The sequence below is a fragment of the Sycon ciliatum genome, chromosome 6 (genome assembly GCF_964019385.1).
Source record: "Sycon ciliatum chromosome 6, ocSycCili1.1, whole genome shotgun sequence".
Lineage (NCBI taxonomy): Eukaryota > Metazoa > Porifera > Calcarea > Leucosolenida > Sycettidae > Sycon > Sycon ciliatum.
Genome location: NC_088648.1, coordinates 10,096,886 through 10,118,122, shown reverse-complemented (window position 1 = coordinate 10,118,122; position 21,237 = coordinate 10,096,886). Strand labels below are relative to the sequence as shown.

The 21,237-nt window shown below is 49.3% G+C and overlaps 4 protein-coding genes across 4 annotated transcripts in view; 1 reads left to right on the top strand and 3 right to left on the bottom strand.

Moving 5' to 3' along the window:
* Positions 1-3,921, bottom strand: part of LOC135819338 (leucine-rich repeat serine/threonine-protein kinase 1-like) — a 73,297-nt gene extending 69,376 nt beyond the window's left edge. The window contains exon 1 of the mRNA XM_065332528.1: positions 3,356-3,921. Coding sequence (XP_065188600.1) covers positions 3,356-3,428 — 73 coding nt within the window. The 5' untranslated portion in view covers positions 3,429-3,921. The remainder of the gene's footprint in view (positions 1-3,355) is intronic.
* Positions 1-21,237, bottom strand: part of LOC135819339 (E3 ubiquitin-protein ligase TRIM45-like) — a 139,600-nt gene that overhangs the window by 87,826 nt on the left and 30,537 nt on the right. The window lies entirely within an intron of this gene.
* Positions 194-3,287, bottom strand: LOC135819007 (ice-structuring glycoprotein-like; the record flags this gene model as incomplete). The annotated part of the gene is made up of 1 exon (XM_065332159.1): positions 194-3,287. A coding segment is annotated over one exon (2,961 nt), but the record flags the coding sequence as incomplete, so codon positions are not given.
* Positions 6,858-20,934, top strand: LOC135819340 (serine/threonine-protein kinase ULK3-like). The gene is made up of 16 exons (XM_065332530.1): positions 6,858-7,228; positions 7,632-7,769; positions 8,866-8,986; positions 9,678-9,791; positions 10,977-11,047; positions 11,809-11,881; positions 12,314-12,396; positions 13,056-13,317; positions 14,249-14,289; positions 14,983-15,091; positions 15,654-15,721; positions 15,998-16,073; positions 17,005-17,045; positions 18,110-18,244; positions 18,991-19,144; positions 19,432-20,934. The coding sequence occupies exons 1-16, from the start codon at positions 7,115-7,117 to the stop codon at positions 19,455-19,457; spliced, it is 1,626 nt and encodes a 541-aa protein (XP_065188602.1). The 5' UTR covers positions 6,858-7,114; the 3' UTR covers positions 19,458-20,934.

The following is a 21,237-nucleotide window of genomic DNA, read 5'->3' as shown; positions in this document are numbered from 1 at the left end:
AAGCAGCAGCGGTAGCAGCAGCTGTGGTAGCAGCAGCAGCAGCAGTGGTAGCAGCAGCGGTGGTAGCAGCAGCAGTGGTAGCAGCAGCGGTGGTAGCAGCAGCAGTGGTAGCAGCAGCGCTGGTAGCAGCAGCGGTGGTAGCAGCAGAGGTGTAGCAGCAGTGGTAGTAGCAGTGGTGGCAGAAGCAACGGTGGTAGCAGCAGCAGTGGTAGCAGCAGCAGTGGTAGCATCAGCGGTGGTAGCATCAGCAGTAGTAGCAGCAGCAGTGGTAGCAGCAGAGGTGGTAGCAGCTGCGGTGGCAGCAGCTGCGGTGGCAGCAGCAGCAGCTATGGTAGCAGCGTGGGTGGCAGAAGCACCAGTGGCAACAGCAGCGGGGTTGGCAGCAGAAACAGGGGAAACAACAGCGATGGTGGCAGTGGCAGCAGCAGCAAGGGTGGTGGGAGAAACGGTAGCGGGAGGAACGGAGGTGGTTGGAGCAACGGTGGTGAGAGGAAAAGTGGTAGGAGGAACAGTGGTGGGAGCAATGGTGGTGGGTGCACCGGCGGTGGGAGCAACGCTGATGGTGGTAGCAACCGTGGCGGAACCAACGGTAGTGGGAGCAACGGCGGTGGGAGCAACAGTGGTGGCAGCAATGGCGGTGGAGGGAGCAGCAGCAGTGGCATCAGGAGTAGTGGCAGCAGCAGCAGTGGTAGCAGCAGCAGTGGTAGCAGGAGCAGTGGTAGCAGCAGCAGTGGTACCAGCAGCGGTGGTAGCAGCAGCAGTGGTAGCAGCAGCGGTGGTAGCAGCAGCAGTGCTAGCAGCAGCGGTGGTGGTAGCAGCAGCGGTGGTAGCAGCAGCGGTGGTAGCAGCAGCAGTGGTAGTAGCAGCAGCGGTAGCAGCAGCAGCAGTGGTAGCAGCAGTGGTGGTGGTAGCAGCGGCGGTGGTAGCAGCAGCAGTGGTATAAGCAGCGGTGGTAGAACCAGCAGTGGTAGCAGCAGCAGTGGTAGCAGCAGCAGTGGTAGCAGCAGCAGGTGTAACAGCAGCAGTGGTAGCAGCAGCGGTGGTAGCAGCAACAGTGGTAGCAGTAGCGGTGGTAGTAGCAGCGGTGATAACAGCAGCAGTGGTAGCAGCAGCGGTGGTAGCAGCAGCAGTGGTAGCAGCAGCGCGGGTAGCAGCAGCGGTGGTAGCAGCAGAGATGTAGCAGCAGTGGTAGCAGCAGTGGTGGTAGAAGCAACGGTGGTAGCAGCAGCAGTGGTAGCAGCAGCAGTGGTAGCAGCAGCGGTGATGGCAGCAGCGGTGGCAGCAGCAGCAGTGGTAGCAGCAGCGGTGGTAGCAGCAGCAGTAGTAGCAGCAGCAGTGGTAGCAGCAGCAGTGGTAGCAGCAGAGGTGGTAGCAGCTGCGGTGGCAGCAGCAGGTATGGTAGCAGTGTGGGTGGCAGAAGCACCAGTGGCAACAGCAGCGGTGTTGGCAGCAGGAACAGGGGAAACAACAGCGATGGTGGCAGTGGCAGCAGCAGCAAGGGTGGTGGCAGTGGCAGCAGCAGCAAGGGTGGTGGCAGTGGCAGCAGCAGCAAGGGTGGTGGGAGAAACGGTAGCGGGAGGAACGGAGGTGGTTGGAGCAACGGTGGTGAGAGGAAAAGTGGCAGGAGGAACGGCGGTGGGAGCAATGGTGGTGGGTGCACCGGCGGTAGGAGCAACGCTGATGGTGGTAGCAACCGTGGCGGAACCAACGGTAGTGGGAGCAACGGCGGTGGGAGCATTGGTGGTGGCAGCAACGGTGGTGGGTGCAATGGCGATGGTGGGAGCAGCAGCAGTGGCATCAGGAGTAGTGGCAGCAGCAGCGACGGTAGCAGCAGTAGTGGTAGCAGCAGCGGTGATAGCAGTAGCAGGGGTGGTAGCAGGAGCAGTGGTAGCAGCAGCAGTGGTAGCAGCAGCGGTGGTAGCAGCAGCAGTGGTAGCAGCAGCGGTGGTAGCAGAGGCGGTGGTAGCAGCAGCGGTGGGAGCAGCAGCAGTGGTAGCAGCAGCGGTGGTAGCAGCAGCAGCGGTTGTAGCAGCAGCGGTGGTAGGAGCAGAAGTGGTAGCAGCAGTGGTAGCAGCAGCAGCAGTGGCAGCAGCAGCAGTGGTAGCAGCAGCCGTGGTAGCAGCAGCAGTGGTAGCTGCAGCGGTGGTAGGAGCAGCAGTGGTAGCAGCAGCAGCAGTGGCAGCAGCAGCAGTGGTAGCAGCAGCGGTGGTAGCAGCAGCAGTGGTAGCAGCAGCGGTGGTAGCAGCAGCGGTGGTAGCAGCAGTGGTGGTAGCAGCAGCGGTGGTAGCAGCAGCAGTGGTAGCAGCAGCGGTGGTAGCAGCAGCAGTGGTAGCAGCAGCAGTGGTAGCCGCAGCGGTGGTGGGAGCAATAGTGGTGGTGGGAGCAACGGTGGTGGAAGCGACGGTGGTGGGAGCAACGGCGGTGGGAGCAACGGGGTAGGTGGGAGCAACGGTGGTGGAAGCAACGGCGGTGGGAGCAAGGGTTGTGGGAGCAACGGCGGTGGTGGGAGCAACGGTGGTGGAAGCAACTGCGATGGGAGCAATGGTGGTGGGAGCAACCGTGGTGAGAGGAATGGTGGTGGGAGCAACGGTAGTGGGAGCAACGGCGGTGGTTGGAGCAACGGTGGTGGGAGCAACGGTGGTGGGAGCAATGGTGGTGAGAGGAACCGTGGTGGGAGCAACAGTGGTGGGAGCAAGGGTAGTGGGAGCAACGGTGGAAGCAACAGTGGTGGAATCAACCGTGGTGGGAGCAACGACGGTGGGAGCAACGGCGGTGGTGGTAGCAGCAGTAGTGGTAGCCGCAGCGGTGGAAGCAGAGTGGGTGGCACAAGTACCATTGACAGCAGCAGCGGTATATGCAGCAGTAACGGGGACAACAACGGTGGTGGTGCCAGTGGCAGCAGCAGCAGCAAGGTCGGTGAGAGCAACGGCGGCGGTAGCAGCAGCAGTGGTGGTAGCCGCATCTGTGGTGGTAGCAGCAGCAGTGGTGGTAGCTGCAGCAGTGGTGGTAGCCGCAGCAGTGGTGGTAGCCGCAGCAGTGGTGGTAGCAGCAGCAGTGGTGGTAGCAGCAGTGGTGGTAGCCGCAGTGGCGGTGGTAGCAGCAGTGGTAGTAGCAGCAGTGGTAGTAGCAGCAGTGGTAGTAGCAGCAGTGGTAGCCGCAGCAGTGGTGGTAGCAGCGTGGGTGGCAGACGTGGTGGTAGCAGCGGTGGTGGCAGTAGCGGCTTCTGTAGCAGCGGGGATGATAGCAGCAGTGGTAGTAGCGATGGTAGCAGCAGTGGTGGTAGCCGATCAGTGGTTGGAGCAGGGATTTCTCCAACAGAGCAAAATTGTAGTAAACAAAAAAGCGCCCGTCTTACCGTCCAGATCGTGTGCACATATTGACGGCGCATCATGGGCTATGACCGAGGCCTCCGCCGACAAATCACTCATCTTCCGTCGCCGGGCGTCCACAGATGCCCAGATTCATGCAATGACGAGGATCTACGTAGCCATTCTCGTTCCAACCTTCAACGGCACCGGCTTCTAGCGGATGTCAGCGACTAACGCGTGAAGGTGAACCTTATCCAGTCTTCAGGCTTCGCCTTGAACAGTCGCTAGAAACTTTCTAAGGAGCCTGGGCGGTGATTTTTCCGAAATGATGCGGATCGGTGTGCTTGCAAATCCGAACACGTGCACGCTTTTTGTAGTCGTCGTTGGATAATCACGACTGGCCAGACAGAGGACTCGGTTGCACTGCAGTAGCAGAGAGACTTGCACGGAAGGTTGGAGACGAATTGAAGGGCGTAGTATCGCTCTGCGCTGGTTGACAGCGCTCGCAACTGTTTTACAGCAGCAAGCTTCAAGTTCTACAGAACACTCCTATGAAAGAAGAAGGTATTTTTCGACATTGCACATAACGAGATAGTTTCTACCATGTACCACGCTGCCGCACTTGAAAACTTCGTTCCTTCGCCGTTGAAGTCGTCCGTAGGCGACAAGTCCGCGTTCAAGAGGTCGGTGTCGTTCGGTCCGCGATCCAGCTGTGTAGATGTGGTTCAAATTTTTGTACTTATGTAGCAGGCATGCATAACGGCGGGTCCGGGTGGACACATGACCGACTTCGCTTCCAAGTCACATGTGCTGTTGTAGATCTACGAGTCGTAGCCGTATATACAGAAGCCTTGCTTGGTAGTTAAGGGGGCTCAGTACTTCTGCGCGCGCATCGAAATCTGGGCATGATTTTATGCAAAATTTCGCGTTTGAAAACATTTTGTCCGCGGCTGGAGAAAGTTTTTTTGCGAGAAATAGTCGTGTTCAAAAGTTTATTTTGCGAGAATTCAAAGAAACTGCAGTCCTTGAACAGTTTGAACGTTTTGTGTTTTCCATTTGGTTTGCTGGATGTCGGCGATCGATGGAGTTTCGCGTCAAGTACTTGTAGTTATCAATAGGCACGGCCGTTTTCGTGGGCGCTCAGGAACAAAGCGTGTTCAATCTTCTTCAGGTCAAGCTTCTTCAGGTCGTGTAGTTCTAACTTCCAGCTCAGATATGCCCTTTTCTCAGTCTCGCCTGCCAGTGAAGACAAGTAAACCTGCAAGATTGTCCAGAGCCCAGCTACCAGTGATACATGTACCAGTCTCAGAACGCAGGTAAGTGACATGCTTCTCTCAAGTTCAAGTGCATCCACTTGAGTGGCACTTGGAACGATATCTATTTTTTCTTTTCCAGTCGCCAGATAAAAATGTTACTGACGACTGTGAGAGAAAAACTGGTCTTGTACCTGCAGTACCTGGAGATAGTGGAGTCAGAGTGTAGTGTCTGCAAGTAGGGACTTGATCTCTGTGAGTAATGAGTGTGGTCTGGAACAGCCAGTATATATAAACAGCATAGGGACATGCCAGTGAAGTGTTCTATGTGTGGGCAGGAGAATTTGGTCAGACATCTGAGTCTCATGCTGGATGGAGTGGAAAGCATGGATCCTATGAACTCTAAGGCTGCACTGGGTGAGTTCTGACATGTGCCTGTGTTTCTCAGGAGAAGGCTGTGGGTTCAAGGTAGTATGGCTGTGCTTGTATCATTGAACTATGACAGGAATCTGTATAATATTATAAAAATGAATATTGAAATATTGGCAATATGCCTTGTAGAACAACTTGAGCAGAGACAGTCACAGACACGTAATATTATGCATGGTCAAGTTGCCACATTTTCATGAGCTCGGCCTTGACCTAGACTGTAAATGCAGCATAAAATTGTGTTATGCATGTTGTGAAGAACTGCAATATTACCCAGGCAAGGCAAGGCAAGGAATGTCAACTGAAATCATGAATCACAGCAGTACACATTGCAGCACTAGTCAGGCTTCTGTCACAGTCTCAGCAAACAAGCTGGAGTGGGAGTTTCGCTGCACCATGGGTGTTTGTAGAAGTCTACTTCAACAACAACAACAACAACAACAACGTTATATATCATGCCTACAGGTACAATCATCTGGTGTTGGCATTTGAGAGGAATCAGGGAACTGGCATCCTTGGATTATTGCACGAACCGGGTGGCGATGGGCGTGTGCTAGTCACAACGAGTTCTGCTATTGCAAAACGCATAACACATCATCTAGCATCTGGAAGACCCAACACCAACACCCCTATTTTACACACTGCTCCAGACCGCACAAGTACTCCAGCAGCTGCAGGAGGTGCAGCATCGTCCCCACTTTCTACCACTCGTGATGATGCTGCAGTTATCTGCTCAAACATTCACGTTGTGCTGCACACTGGAGGCGCGAACTCACAATACCAACAGTGGCTGCTAGCCATCGCATCCAGCAGTAACCAAGCAACTCAAGTTGCTCATTGAAAGCGTTATACTTATAATCCGTTGTTTTGTACATTGATATACCCATGCATGTATGTATGTATGTATGTACATTATAGTATTATTATTATTATCAAATTTTTGATAGGGCAATCCCCACAGGCCTAGGCTAAGGCCTTCTTACAGGGTACCCTAGAAAATGTATGTACATACTCACAATATACAACAAAGATGTGAATAACACAATTCAGTTGTGACTGTTGCATGGGGTATTGTCTGGGATTGGTCTATAGCAAATGCTTCTCGCCCTACATAGTCAAAGTGAAGCTTGAATGAAGTCGATACACTCATTTTGTCAACAATGCTGAATCTGACTTTCAAGTTGAATATGCAAAATCCGTCACAAATTTTGTTTCTCACGGAGAAACGAGATGGTGGACATAAAAATCTATTTTTGTAGAGCCTTCCTATGGCCTTGAAGAGCAGATAATGACCATAAAATGGACCATGTTATTGTCTCGATTCTCCACTATTCAAACAAGTCTAAAGATCGGTCTGCTGAAATACGCGTTTTGCCAAATCACATTCTGGGCTACCTTGGCCTCTCACAGTGGTCTGGTCATATGTTGTGGACATTTTCCAAAGGAGACAGTATTGTAGGCCCCTCCATACCCACTTTCAGGATTTTTGAAGCATTACCAACTGGAATTTTACGCCTTTAGTGAGAAATCATTGAATTTTTGCCGAAAAACATAGGTACAATAACACCCCCATAGCTGGGGAACCACATAATAAACCTATCCTTGAAATAGCCCAGACCAGTTCTCTAGGTGTCTGGCCATCTGAAAACACACAGTTCAGATCGATTTACCATAATATTTTTTGCTCCCTCTTCGGGGTTGAGCCCCCTTAACATGTTTTTCGATTTTGACAGCATGTTACAAGGCGAGGACGCGTAGTGCTCCTGACTACAACCATAAACCCGCCGTGCAGGCGGCTTACCAAGGGGAAATCCCTGTGATGCATTCAAAAAATGAAAACTGGTCCTACACCGAGCAGCAGGATAATCATCACAAAAGGTGTCGAAGGAATATGTTCTGCAACGTTACTTGTACTTTCTTGGTCCCGAGCTAGCTGAGGAAAGGCTGTCGGATCTCGGTATGGTGGATTCATTTGATGTAGGAATTACCTGTTTTTTTCCAAATATCTCGACGCCAGAGACCTTGAGTGTCCACAATGACTTGGAACACCAGCTGAGCCCAGCAACGATGTGCCAGTCTCGTTGTAAGGTCGAGTTTCAATACCGACTCATCTGAGAGTAGGAAATGGCGAAAGTACAGAAGCGAGCCTCGTCGGACTTGCCCAAAGTCAACGGGTGCTCTTTGCTGCATCAGATTGGCAGTGGTTCGTATGCTACGGTCTACAAGGCTCGTGATCAGGTGCGGCAGAATAACCCTTCACTCTGCAGGAACAGAATGATATCACATTAATTTTCGCATTTACAATAATTGTTGCAATCAATTTTATTCTCCGGAAGTGCTGAATTAATCCACGTATTTAAAGGCTCCAATGTTGAACCTGAGAATAGCCAACCGTACCGATTTGTCACAGCAACGTGTACGCACGTGCCACGGCGAGGTACTAGTACAGTAGTACTACTACTATAGGTCCAGTACAGCTGATCAGCTGCCTCAATGGCAATGTCAAGTACAAGTACATGGTATCGGTTGTGGTATTTTAGCTTGTATTGGGAGTATTGTATTTCTGGTCAGAACGAAGTACAAAGCATGGATTTTGTTAATAAATATGTTCCAATCCATTTTCTGGTTGCCCTGTATGCAGAAGAGCGGGGAGTATGTGGCTGTGAAGTGCGTCTCGACGAAGAAGTTAAAGAAAACCGCCTTGGAGAATCTGATACGCGAAATCGAGTGCCTCAAGAAAGTGGACGACCCGCACATCGTCAGATTGGTGGACTTTCAGGTGAGAAACTTCATGTGGGATTCGTTACAATCCACCGACTCAACATCTACACATTCCTGCACCTCTTTGGAAGGCGAAAAGACACGTGTTTCGGAGATTTCACTTCCTGTCGGTTAACGGGGTACCGATGTACTAGTTTATGACCCGAGCACACCCGATTATGCATGTCCTTGGGCTGCAGCTACTGTAAATATACAAAATTTCGGCGCTGCAAAATTTCGGCACTTCACGATTTTTGACAATTCGGCGGCGATTTATTTTCGGCGTGGGGTACAGGGCATGGTATAGTGCGACAGATGCTGTGAAAAATTTCATCGGCGTTTTAATTTAGGCGTTTTGGGTCGGTGCCGAATATAGCCGAAATTATATAGCTGCCGAAAATTTGTATATTTACAGTATGTAGCCAATATGTGGTGAAGAATCTCTTAGACTTTCCTCTCTGTTCTCAGGGTCTGCTCAGCTACTGCTGCTGCTGCTGCTGGGATGGTGCTGCTGCTGCTGCTGCTGTTGTGCTGCTGCTGCTGGGATGGTGCTGCTGCTGCTGTGTTGGTGGTGGTGGTCGTCGATGTGGTGGTTGTGGTGATGGTGGTGGTGGTGCTGCTGACGGTGCTCCCAGTACTGCTTCTACTACTGATGTTGCTGGTGTTAGTGTTGGTGGTGGTACTAGTGCTGGTACTGCTGCCAGTGTTGGTTTTGCTAATGCTGCTACTGTTGCTACAGTAGTAGTGATGTTGGTGCCGGTGACAGTCGTAGTACTGGTTGTGGTTGTGGTGGTAGCGGCGGTGATGGTGGTCGTGGTAGTGCTGATGTTGCAGCTACTTGTGGTGCTACTCGTGATGGTGTTTCTGGTGGTCGTGGTGCTGCTGCTACTGCTGCTGGCGGCGTTGGTGGTGATGCTGTTGCTGCTATCATTCACATTTTTATGAATATTACTGCTGCCGATGTGATGAGTGTTATCATTAGCATCATTGTGTTGTTGTTGTTGTTGTTGTTGTTGTTGTTGTTGTTGTTGTTGTTGTTGTTGTTGTTGTTGTTGTTGTTGTTGTTGTTGTTGTTGTTGTTGTTGTCGTCATCGTTTTTGTTGTTTCCACTGCAGTGGGATGTCAGCTATGTGTACATCATAATGGAATACTGCAGCGGTGGAGACTTGTCCCACTTCATCAAGACCAGGAAAGCACTGCAGGAGAATGTAGCACGCCGCTTCCTCCGCCAGCTTGGTGAGTCTGTGTGCCTGCTGGTGATACACTCCCTGTTCTTTCTGTCTCTTCTGGTGCTGATTCAAATCACCTGTTTGTCTTTACTACAAACATATCAATGACTCCATGGATCTAACGTTAGCTTAGTATCTTTGATTCTGTTGGTCTGGTATCAATGATTCCGTGCGTCTAGTATCCATGATTCCATGGACCTAATATCAAACCTATTCCATGGATCTAGTGTTAATGATTGTGTAGGTCTAGTATCAAGCCTATACCCTGTTGCCGACATGGCTGTTGTGTTCCTTTTATACCTACCGTATTTGAATGAGAAATGGGATTGTATCCGTTGAGTATTGACTTGTCTTTATAAACTATGTTTTGGTGAAACTGGCCGGTATCTGCTGTACTGGGCATTCTGCTGCTGCTACCTCCCCCCTCCCCGTCTGTACTGGATGTCAAGCCTGTGTGTGCATGGTGTGTGTGTGTGTGTGCGCGCATGTGGCGGTCAATTCATCAGCCTTGCAAGCTGTTGAATGGTGTAATCCCAGCACAAGTTGCTATGTCTAACATAGCTGTTCGCTATCATCGCTTCCGCGATGGGCATGTCTGAGGTCTGAGGTGTGTGTGTGTGTACATGGTGTGTGTGCATGGTGTGTGTGTGTACATGGTATGTGTGTGTGCGTGTGTTTGTGTGCATGCTTGCATACAGCATCTGCCATCTGTGCATTGCAGCAGCACAACATAGCTCATCTGGACTTGAAGCCGCAGAACATTCTGCTTGCATCTCACCCGGGCTCCACAACTCCCGTATTAAAACTTGCCGGTAAGCCAGTCTAATATTTTCGGTATTTCCCAAAAATCAACGGTTCGGTAGTGCGAAAATTTCGGTAAATGAGTTTTTCCAGATCCGAAAATGCGTTTTGCACACTGTATGGCATGGCACTTGTTGAATTTTAGGTCACGTTTTATTTGAGGTGAAAATTACCTTTTAGCTACTGAAGTTTCCGAAAATAAATCTCCACTGAAAATTTCCGGTTTTACAGTGATATGGATAGTTATCAAGAGTACATAATTATAACCAAGAGTATGCAACTCGACGATCCCCCAGCCCACGGCTGGACTTTTTTTTATGACATCAGTCTTTGGCGGCTGTTTGGCTCACTGATGCCATCATGCGTAGCCAGAGATCAAAGTACAAAGAATTTGTACATTTGTACATCTTAGCTACTATAGTCGAAGCGGAACAACGGACGATAGATCGATGTGTCCTGAACCCGATGAACTCTCGCCGTATCTACAAAACAAGGGCGGAAAAACAGACACACTTGATCATACTTCTGCCAAAGAATGACGCAATAAACTATTCCGTCGGTGGGGGGACCCATCACAGCTCGAGATAGGAGTTGCATACTCTTGCTTATGTACTGTCGTGGACATGGAAATCCAATCGGAGGCCAAGCGGCAAGCGACCCGAGGGCGCTGGCCTTGCAGCCGTGAGTACACATACGTGTGAACGACATCACCTCACAGCAGTCTGGCGGGTTCAGCTCGACGCTTCATCGCATGCGACGACTAGTTACATTCTGTACGCACTGAGGGCGCTGGCCCCGGTCATTCGACCGGATTTCCATGTCCACGACAGTAGTAGTAGTTGATAGTATGGAACTATGAATAATATGAACAATATGGATAATTTCAAATGGTGAACGGTACTATTCGGCCAATAAAATGTAAAGAACTCTTCCTAATGGCTACCGAGGGTAGCAGTGAGTCGGCTGTGAGAGCGCATGGAAGAGAGGAGAGGAAGAGTTCTTTAATATGGATAATATGAACAGTATGGATAATATGAACAATATGGATAATATGAACAGTATGGATACTTTTAGTCAACTCGTATTATGGCAGCACTGCTGCGTGTGTATGTGTGTGTGTGTGTGTATGTGTGTGTGTGTGTGTGTGTGTGTGTGTGTGTGTGTGTATGTGTGTCTGTGTGTCTGTGTGTGCGCAGACTTTGGCTTTGCTGTCTACCTGGATGAAAGCCAGGGTTTCGCTCACTTGAGAGGCTCACCGCTGTATATGGTATGTGATGGCACGTTACTCAGCTGTTGTTACAATTATTGACACACTGGCGGCATCTATTTGTAGCTAGATAACTATTGCCTGATGATCGTAGTAATACGTGAAACTCTCTCTCAACAAAAGGAGTGAGCTTGTGTCAAAGTGTCGCCACGAGAATAAGTACTACCTTCGGAACTTCAAACCATCCACAGCCATCATCTAATTAAGTAAGAGACAACCGGCTCCAGTGGTTGTCACCTTTCACCACTGCTGTCATTCACACTTTTACTTTTGGATTTGCCTCATGATGCAGTCATTCACGCTTTGCACTGCCGCCATTCACAACTTTTAGATTTGCGCCATGCTGCAGCTATTCACACTTTGCTTTGTGAGTATATAAACCAATACTGATCCAGATTTCTCATTACTGTTTTCTGATGATCGCTTAGTGCGTGAAACTCGGAGTAAAAACACTTTCTCTGTCTTCCTATTGTTTTAATACGTGAAACTCAGAGTTGCGGCACAGCTTCCAATCTCTCTTGTGTAGCTGGATAACTAGCACAAAGCAGGCAAAGCCAGTTGTGAACCTAATATGGGCAGTGAGTCAAGTGTTGGTGACGCATAGTTATAGATACTAGGCACATGATCATGGTCATTGCTGGACTTCTGTAAAATCATATATCTCTGTCTGGCTGTTTTTGTATGTACACGTACTTGAAAAGGAGAATCCCGTCTCAGCTGTAAACAGTGGTGTGTGCATTGTTGCTTATGTGTGAATTCAGGCACCAGAGATAGTGGTTGCAAAGCAGTACGATGCCAGGGCTGATCTCTGGTCAGTGGGTGTTATTCTTTATGGTAAGTTGCTATCAATACGGTACTACACTGCAGGAAGGCACTACCTTGGGAAGCTGCTGCACCCTACCTTGCTCCCCTGCTTTAGTTCGTTCATATTTTTAATTTTTTTTATTCTGCTTTTGTTGGTGCAACATGACAGCCACCTACACCCATTTCAATTGTTGGTCACGAATACGGTCTTGGCCAAGGACATGGCCTTGGTTACAGACATCGTCTTGGTCACGGAAATGACCCTGGCCTTGGATTTATCAGCTCCTGTAGAGGCCTTGGCCTTAGATTTATTAGCTCCTGTAGGGCCGTTCACTCCATTGAAGAATTTGTCTGGGGGAGGGGGTTGTGCATGCGTGTGTGTGTGTGTGTGTGTGCGCGCGCGCGCTTGCGTTCATCTGTTTATCCAACTCGTGTATACTGCTCCCGTGTGATGCTGTGCAGAAACCCTGTTTGGACGTGCGCCGTTCGCCTCCAACTCTTACGACGCCCTGATCGAGAAGATCATTAGCCACGATGAGATTGAGGTAGGTGACATGTTGCCAGCTTCAGGTTATTTCATGATCAACTGTAGCATTGTCTACAGTGCTACATTGAACCTTGGTACTCATCCATCAACTACAGTGCTACACTGAACCTAACCTAGGTACCCATCCATCAACTACTTACTACTGTATATGTACAGACTACAAAGTTTCATTTGGAATTAACTTTCGCTATATTCGTGGGGGGGGGGGGGGGGCATGAAATAACTAAAGTTTGTACCAAACTAAAGTTTTCTTTTTCTGGACGTTCGGGGTGACAGACCTCGACCAAAAACGAAGTTTAGTACGTAACGAACCTGCTGGTGGAGTGATCTAACGAAAGATTTCGTAAACAAAAAATGTGTACTTATGCAGTACACAACAGAACAACAAGGACAATCAAGGCTTGTTTGCTGCACTCTGGGTACATCCTTCGGTACTTATACAGTACTACGACTTGCTGAGACGAATATTGCCCTGGAAGAGGAGCTGGGACTATCTCTTCCCAATGTCTTTTCTTTACTAGGAGACCAGAGAGAGAGCAGAGCAACTTGCATAGGTACAGTTGTTTCAAGCCGAATCCATTGACAGCTGCTGTGCAAATGTTGTGTAAGTTTCAATGCAGTACATGTATTTGTGTTTGCGTCTCTTCCAAACTGCAGATCCCCAGTGAGCCAGTCCTCAGTCCCGAGTGCCGCCACCTTCTCACCGGCCTGCTGCAGAGAGATCCTAGCAAGCGCATATCGTTTCCGGAGTTCTTTACCGATCCGTACATTGACCTGGAGCATCTCCCCGGTGAGGCATCTCTCAGTAAGGGTTGCAAGTATGCGGAGCTGGCCGTGCGGTTGGACGGCCAACGAGAGTACCCGGCAGCTGTGCACATGTACTGTGTGGCCTTGGACTACCTCATCCCACTGGTTGACTGTAGGTTACTATTGGGTGTTTGTGTGTGTGTGTGTGCGTGCGTGTACGTGTGTGTCTGTGTCTGTATGTGTGTCTGTGTCTGTATGTGTGTGTGTGTGTGTGTACGTGTGTGTGTTTGTGTGTATGTGTGTTTGTGTGTGTGTGTGTGTGTTTGTGTGTGTTTGTGTGTGTGCGTGCGTGCGTGTGTGACTTATGCCTGATTGTGTTGGGTCTGTTGCCAACGGGCTCAGCTACTTGAAGGTGTAATGTTGTACCTGCCACCTTTGTTGGTTCCAGGGTTCATATACTTTCTATTTGAAGTATACATACCTGTTAACCATGGACTGCTTCTGGCTAGATTAACTCTTGTGTAATCAATGGTGCTAGTGAAGCTTATATCAGATCCACTCTGATTTAGCCACCCACACTAGTAGCAAGTATTACCTTCACTGGGGGCAGGGGTAACTGCAGTTGGATCCCGGGACGGATACCCTGATGCCGTCAATCCTTTTTCTGCACCTTGTCCTCACCCACTTACTGAGGTGTGGTGAGCCCATAAGTGGGATCATTTTTTAAGTCCACCCAGAGTTTTGGGGATGTCAGGGGGTGTCGGCCGTGGGGTGGTTCAATAGCCAATTGAGTCATCTTTCCAAGATTCCTTTTGAGTCTCTCTCCCCTCTCCCGGGGAGACCCATGTGACCAGTTTTGGCAGTGAGCAACAAGTACAAGTGTGTGTATGTGGGTACGTGTGTGTGTGCTTGTGTGTCTGTGTGCCCATGTGCGAATTTGCGCTGAAGGATCTGATCCTGGAATAAAGGTCCCATATGGCCAGCTGGAGTCGTAATCAGTCTTGATTGCATGTCCGCTCAGGGTTGTTAGGGTAGGCTGTAGCTGGAGTTTCTATGCTAAATGTCTGAATGTTCTGTTTGTCTATGTGTGTGTTTACTGCCAGATAATGATGTGTCGGAAAGCTGCCGAGCCCTGCGCTTGAAGGTATGCATCTATTGGGTGTTTGGTGTGGCAGCCAGTCCCGCCGGACCACTTTTTTTGCCCAGAAGTGCCCAGAATGCAGAATTTTGCACCCTAAGTTCAAACTTTTCCCAGGGGACACCCCAGACCCCCCCCACATCCAACCAGACCACCTCCAACAGCGGTGCTACGCGCCTGTGGAGACCAGGCATGTGTTGTTGTGCACGTACTGGCATAGTGTACAGTGCTCAGAGTACACTGGTGCTGAATGATACCCGACCTCGGGGAATCTACAGTGCTGCTCATTGAAACCAGATGGCGTGAGTCAAGTCTGCACCCCTTCCTGGATTCACATACTAGTGTTGGCAGTGTTGGCAGGTCTGGGACTACACAGCACCCGTTGTGTACTTGATTCACGGAATCAGATTTCACAAAGTAGCACTGTAGTAGCGTGTGTACACATTGTAGGGTTGCGTTCCTGTAACTACTGTACAACATGTACATTTCGGTGTAACTTTAATTTCGGTGGTTTCGGTAGAAAAAAAAACAGGCACCTAAATGTATAAATGTAGATAGCACCTAAAAGGCACTAGAGTATGCACTGTATGTGAAGGGAAAGCTGGTCACCTAATTCTACATTACACCTCAAACCTGTCACTGTGCCTGACACCGAAATTTTATGGTGTCGGTGTGTGTGCGTGTGTCTATGTGTGAAAGGTGGCTGACTACCTGTGCCGCCTGGAGCAGCTCAAGTCCACACTAAAGATGGCCGGCCATGATAAGCAGAGCTTGGAGCTGTCAGCCGAGGTTGACCGCCTTCAAGACGGTATGTTGGTTGCATGATGATAGACAAGGAATATAGCCGTGCATCCAGTGTACATGTATTGTGTTTGCTGAGTGTAGGGAAGAGTTCTTAGCATGTACTATTTCAGACGGTTTTGGTTGTGCACCGCCTGTATGGTTGTTGTTGTTGGATGTTGTACAGTTTATTTTTACTTTGAGTAGTGGAAATCAAAACAGGCATAATGCCTGATAACATTGGACCCACTATGGTACATGTACATGTATTGTATCTTCGCCTGATGAGTGTTTTTGAACATGAAACTCGGAGTCACGAGAAACCTTTTTTGGTCTCTGTTGTTCTGCCTTGTGTAGTACGCTCTGCCCTTGTTAGGGTATTGGGCACTATCTTGCAGCAAGGACACCTCAGACATTGTGTGTGTATTGTATCTTATGTACAGTGAGTGCTACGAATGTTGGTTTTAAATGGGTGCTCCATGTTCTGGTGCAGCTTCTAATGTGAGGGTGCATGCGTTTCGTGTGTGTGTGTGTGTGCACGTGTGTGTGTGTGTGTGTGTGTGTGTGTGTGTGTGTGTTTTGTTTCTCAGAGGCGGAAGCACGTCGAGATAGCCACCTGCTGATAGCCATGATGCAAGCTCACAATGCTCAGGCCATGGTGAGTTCTGTGTATTTACTGCATTCCTTCACTTTGCATTGCACTGCTATGTTACCAGCTATGTAATAGTTCCTGAGTATTTGGACAGGAACCTTTTATTCCTCTCTCTCTCTCTCTCTCTCTCTCTCTCTCTCTCTCTCTCTCTCTCTCTCTCTCTCTCTCTCTCTCTCTCTCTCTCTCTCCCTCTCTCTCCCTGCCTCTAGCTCTCTCCATGGTGTGTGTACAATGTTGTCTGGTCTGTATGTGGTGTTGGTGGTGTTGGTGTCTCTACTGTAGGATGCACGTGGAGACTATGAAGAGGCGTACAGTCTATACACTGACTCAGTGGCAACACTGCTATCCATTCTACAGAGTAAGTCCTGCTGCACTCACCAGTATGGACTTTGATATACAGTCAACTTCGCGAATAACGACTGCGGATATAACGACAATTCGCGAATAACGACAGAATTTCCATGCCCAGAGCAAAGTCCCATCCCACTGTAATACATGTAATGAGACTTCGGGTATAACGACACTTCGCGAATAAGGACACCTTTTTGATGCCCCGCCGCCGAGTGTCGTTATAAGCAAAGGTGACTGTATGCTTTATCTCAATAAGCTGATGCCCTGTTATGTCCCTACAATAGCGAACATCATTGCTACTAGTAATCAGTTCAGCAGGTCACTCTGAGTGTCACTGATGATGCCTCACAAGATCGAAACGGCTCGCTGTCCGGAGATTGATCATCTTACCATGTGGCCCTATTCTGCTACATTGTACATGTATGCACGCAGCATAGCTATGCTCAGTGCTGTGTGCATACATTGAACAGCTTTGCTGCATGTCTTCACTGCAAGCAAGGCGTGCAGCACACAGCATGGCTACTAGTATGCTGTACAGCTGTATTGCACAGCTTTGCTGCAGAACTTTAGCTACACCGTGTGTTAGTGCATAGCTTTGCTGCACGCTCTACTGCTGGGCTTTACTGCATACCTTCAGTGTGCCAGTGTGTGCCCCATGCCTGATGAACAGGTCAGTAGCATCAGACTTTGTTTGTCAAATACTTTAAATACCTCCGTACTTGTGTTGCTGCATCTGCGCCTTGATCCTTGAGGGGTTGTGGCGTTCCTACGGATGCTGAAAACTCGGTCTATTTGATATAATGAGTCTCGCGTGAAATGTGTGTGTTTGTGTATGTGCACGGGTGTGTGTGTGTGTGTGTGTGTTTCTGAGTGTGTAAGTGAGCCTGTACTCTGTTGTTTATACACTGCATCTTGTGTTTTTCTGCCTGCTGCTGCAGAGATGGAGAAAGGTTCAAAACGAAAGAAGCTACTGACTGAAGTACGTCGATGCCCATGGTAGAATGCACTACATATACTGGGGATTTGAACTCAGTCGGCCGTGAGCAAGCTACTACAGCTCTTGTTGTTGTTTTATGGAGGAAATTACAGTCAGACACTTGCCTTAGTGAACCAATCATGGCGGGACCACCGCCAAGTAGTCCTCATACATGTCTACCCTCGTTTATAATAGTACAACATAGGTTACAAGACAAACCTCATTAGTACATTTAGACAATGATACAAAAATCCCCTGACCCCCTGAAACACGTGTTGTAACTCGCTTTTCTCTACCTGCTCCCAGTCCCGTGCCATCTCCACACTTATACAAAGGGACGACGATAACTACATTTAGAAGACTGTTTATTGACACGACGAAGAAACACAACTAGACATGACGAACTCAAGACGAAGACATGATGAACTCAAGACGAAGACAGCTTTTCCCACCACAGCAACACGCGCATGCACCAACATGACGTACACGCGACGTACACAAAATAACGTACTACAACACACGTACATGCAAGTCCGGATACTAGTAGTAGATAGTACTCGTTACACGACAACAAATTTTGAACCCCCCTCGGCAAGGTTGTCTACTATCTAGGATAGACCTACATGTATACATTAGAGAGGTTAAGATGCACGTTATTTCTGACGTGACGCGAAAGTTCAGCTCGCGTTATTTGGCTCGCACGTCGAAAAATCAACGCGAGTGACCTGCTGCTCACGTCGAAATTTGGAGTTTTACGCCAAATTTGACGTGAAATTGCGCGTCACGTCGGAAATAACGTGCATCTTAACCTCTCTACTGTTGCCTGTAGTGCTTGTCTCCTTGCCCTGGCTATCATCCTGGGAACTGACACCTGTAGACACTGGCCGAGGCTGAGTAGGCAGGCTACCAGAGTACAGCCATCGCCATGCGCACTGAAACAGGCAACAATTAGATTACATGTACATGTAGTACTTGTGTGCGTTTTCATATCAATGCTACCGGAATTCTTGTCAAATTCTCCTTCTAAATTCTCGTGCATGTTTGCCCATGGTGTGTTCACTGCTCAGGTCAATGGGATGCTGAAACGCGCAGAGGAGATCAAGGCTATAATATCGTCTGCAGCTGCTCTTGCCCCGACCGACGCCACCACCATTTCCATGTCCACACCGACCACATCGCGTGTGTCCTCTGCGTCCTCACGGGTCAGTGACTAAGTGCTGTTGTAATGTTCTGGTAAACACGCTGACAGCATGCTTTCACTGACTGTTGAATAGCTTCGTTTCCGGTAGTTTCTGGAGGTCTGTCACACCAAGAGTACATAACCACCCAGAGTGTGCAACGCCTGATCCAGCTCTGCATAGGGTCTTGGTCGAGCGTAGTCGGATCTTCTGATGTCATGCATACACTCCACACCAGCGCAAGGTCGGTCTCGAGGCAGGGTACCGTTATTTTTGATCAGAGCATCCCCGCGACTCCCCGGGTGCCCCTCAGATGTGTACGGTATTATGACGCAAAGGTCCGATTACGCTCGACCAAGACCCTATGCAGAGCTGGATCAGGCATTGCACACTCTGGGGGGGGGGGGGGGGGGGGTATGTACTCTTGCTCATACTGCTAGTGCTGCTGGTGGTGAGCTTAGTAAGCTGACGTGATGGACCTGGTGATTGTCAACACTGTTTACGTTCTGACTGCTGGCGCTGGTGTCTCTTTTCTAACGATCTCTCTCTCTCTCCCTCCCTCCCTCCCTCTCTCTCTCTCTCTCTCTCTCTCTCTCTCCCTCCCCCCTCCCTCTCTCTCTCTCTCTCTCTCTCTCTCTCTCTCTCTCTCTCTTTCCCTTGCACACACACACACACACACACGCACGCACGCACGCACACACACGCTCAGCTTATTGGATAGTGATTAGAAACATTGATGTACTTGTACATTTTCCTGCGTGTGTTTCCAGACCAGTGGTGCAGAGGACCATCACAAAGTAGATGTGTCTGCTGCTTCTGCTGCTAGCAGTAGTAGTAGTAGTAGTATTGCTGCAACAGCAGACAACGGGGCCTCGCCCGATAGTTCTCTAGACACAAGGGCTGCGAAGAGCTGCAAAGCATCACGTGAGTTGGATATTTTCTCTCTTTCTTTAACTGTCTATTTCTCTCTCTCTCTCTCTCTCTCTCTCTCTCTCTCTCTCTCTCTCTCTCTCTCTCTCTCTCTCTCTCTCTCTCTCCCTCTCCTACACACACACGCGTTGACTCCCATCCATCTGCTAATTGATGCTGGCTGCATACATGTGCTCATGATTATGTGTCTGTTTGACTGTTTGGGCACGCTTGCGCTCACGTGTGTGTGTGTGTGTGTGTGTGTGTGTGTGTGTGTGTGTGTGCATGTGTTCTTTTTGTAGCCGGTAGCAGCTGTGTTATGCAGTAGGCATATGGTGATGATGATCCTGAACCGTCGTCTCGGCCTCTCTTGCTTTGCGCAAGCTTGCTGGTCTCCTGTCACTGTCACCACGGCACCTTTGCCAGGTGTGAACCGCATCATTCCCGTAAGGCAACTGCACACCATTCAGTCAACGATGGTGTCATGCTGATGATGTCATAGGCCCGCTGCACACCATGTGACCTGTCAGTGTCTGCGTGACCGCACAAGCCGAATCATTGATGGTGTTGTCATGTGCAGTGCACCTATTCACTTGCCTATCTAGGTGCCAAGTGCTCTAAATATCAGAGATTACATCATGATGATGTCATACTTTGCTGCTACCCATGAGCACTTGGGTACACAGGCTCCGGTCGCTGTGAGAAGTCCAGCCAGTGTACTGGTGCCACTGTACTGCGCCGTATAGCACACAAGGAGTGCAGGCATCAAGTGGTGCGCTCAGTGTATGGCTACGCTGGCCAGTCGTCTTGAAACACACACAACGTCGACTTTGGTGCCCTCGCGTTTGTTGCGGGCAATGCTTGCTCTCTCCCTCTCTCTCTTTCGCACGCGTGCTCATGCAGACATGTGCGTTCTTGCTCTTATTGAAAAGTGGATGTACCAGCTGGCTACCGAAGTGCACAAGGTCCAACATTGATTTGTGTTATCATCGACTTTGCCATCCACGGTGTTCGAAAAGATAACTATACTGCTTTGTGACTGTATCTGATTGATACACGCACGGCACTGTATTTATGGCATACTCATCAGTATTAGACACACTCCGCTGTGATGGGTGTACGATGTGTGTGTGTGTGTACGTGTGTGTGAACGCGCACGCACGTGCGTGCATGCAACCTTGAACTGTACGCACTCACATTTCAGCGGAGATAAATACTTAGGGGTCGGAGCCAGTTATGTGGAAAAAAAACCGAAACACAGCTATATCACTCTATCTTGCAAGCGTGCTCCTGGCTCCGCCACTTCTGTATTGCTATGCATGTCCACCTACCAGTGTTATCCCTGTTATTGCTGACATCCTAATTGCTGATGGCTAGAGTCAGAGCTGTGGCGTCAGTCTCTACTCTCTCTCTCTCTCCCTCTCTCTACTCTCCCTCCCTCCCCCCCCCCCCCCCCCCTCTCTTTCTCTCCCTCTCTCCTTTTTACCTAATTGGCATGCATGTCTACTAAAGTACTTAGTAGACCTACCCTCTTGGCCACCTTCTCATACGCTCTCTACTTGCTATGTGGACCTAACATGCAGTGCGATGCCTGCCTGCTTGTTTTCTTTCACTTGATTCTATCAATGTTTTATATTTGACCAGAATACCCCAGCCGCCATTGTGTTGACACAGGATCACCATGGTACCAAGTAATAGTTATTTTTTCTCTCTCTCTTGCGCTGTGCTGGTCACAGGGTATTATTATTCTGTTTTGATACGCATGCACACCTAATCGATTATGAGAAAAACTGTGACTTGCTTCATGCACACCGTGCATGCACGCGTGTGTGTGTGTGTGTGTGCGTGTGTGTAACGTCTTTCTTCTCTTTCTCAGACTCTTCCTGACTTTTCTTTCATTCTCCTGGGTGGTTACCAACAGCCAGTGCATGCCGGAGTATGTGGTGTGATGTGTGTGCGGGAAAATTTTTTTTTTAAAAGACCAAAAAGTAGGGATTCACTGGCCAGAAAAAGCCACTTCATAGCTGTGTGGTGTAGACCAGGCTGAATAGTGGTGGTCAATTCTTCAGCCTTGCAAGCTGTTGAATGGTGCAATCCCAGCACAAGCT

Excerpts from the sequence above, each read along its gene's own strand:
- LOC135819340 (XM_065332530.1), top strand. The coding sequence starts at position 7,115 with ATGGCGAAAGTACAGAAGCGAGCCTCGTCGGACTTGCCCAAAGTCAAC. Across the intron at positions 9,792-10,976 it reads TCCCGTATTAAAACTTGCCG|ACTTTGGCTTTGCTGTCTAC; the intron begins GTAAGCCAGTCT and ends GTGTGTGCGCAG. Across the intron at positions 18,245-18,990 it reads TGTCCTCTGCGTCCTCACGG|ACCAGTGGTGCAGAGGACCA; the intron begins GTCAGTGACTAA and ends GTGTGTTTCCAG.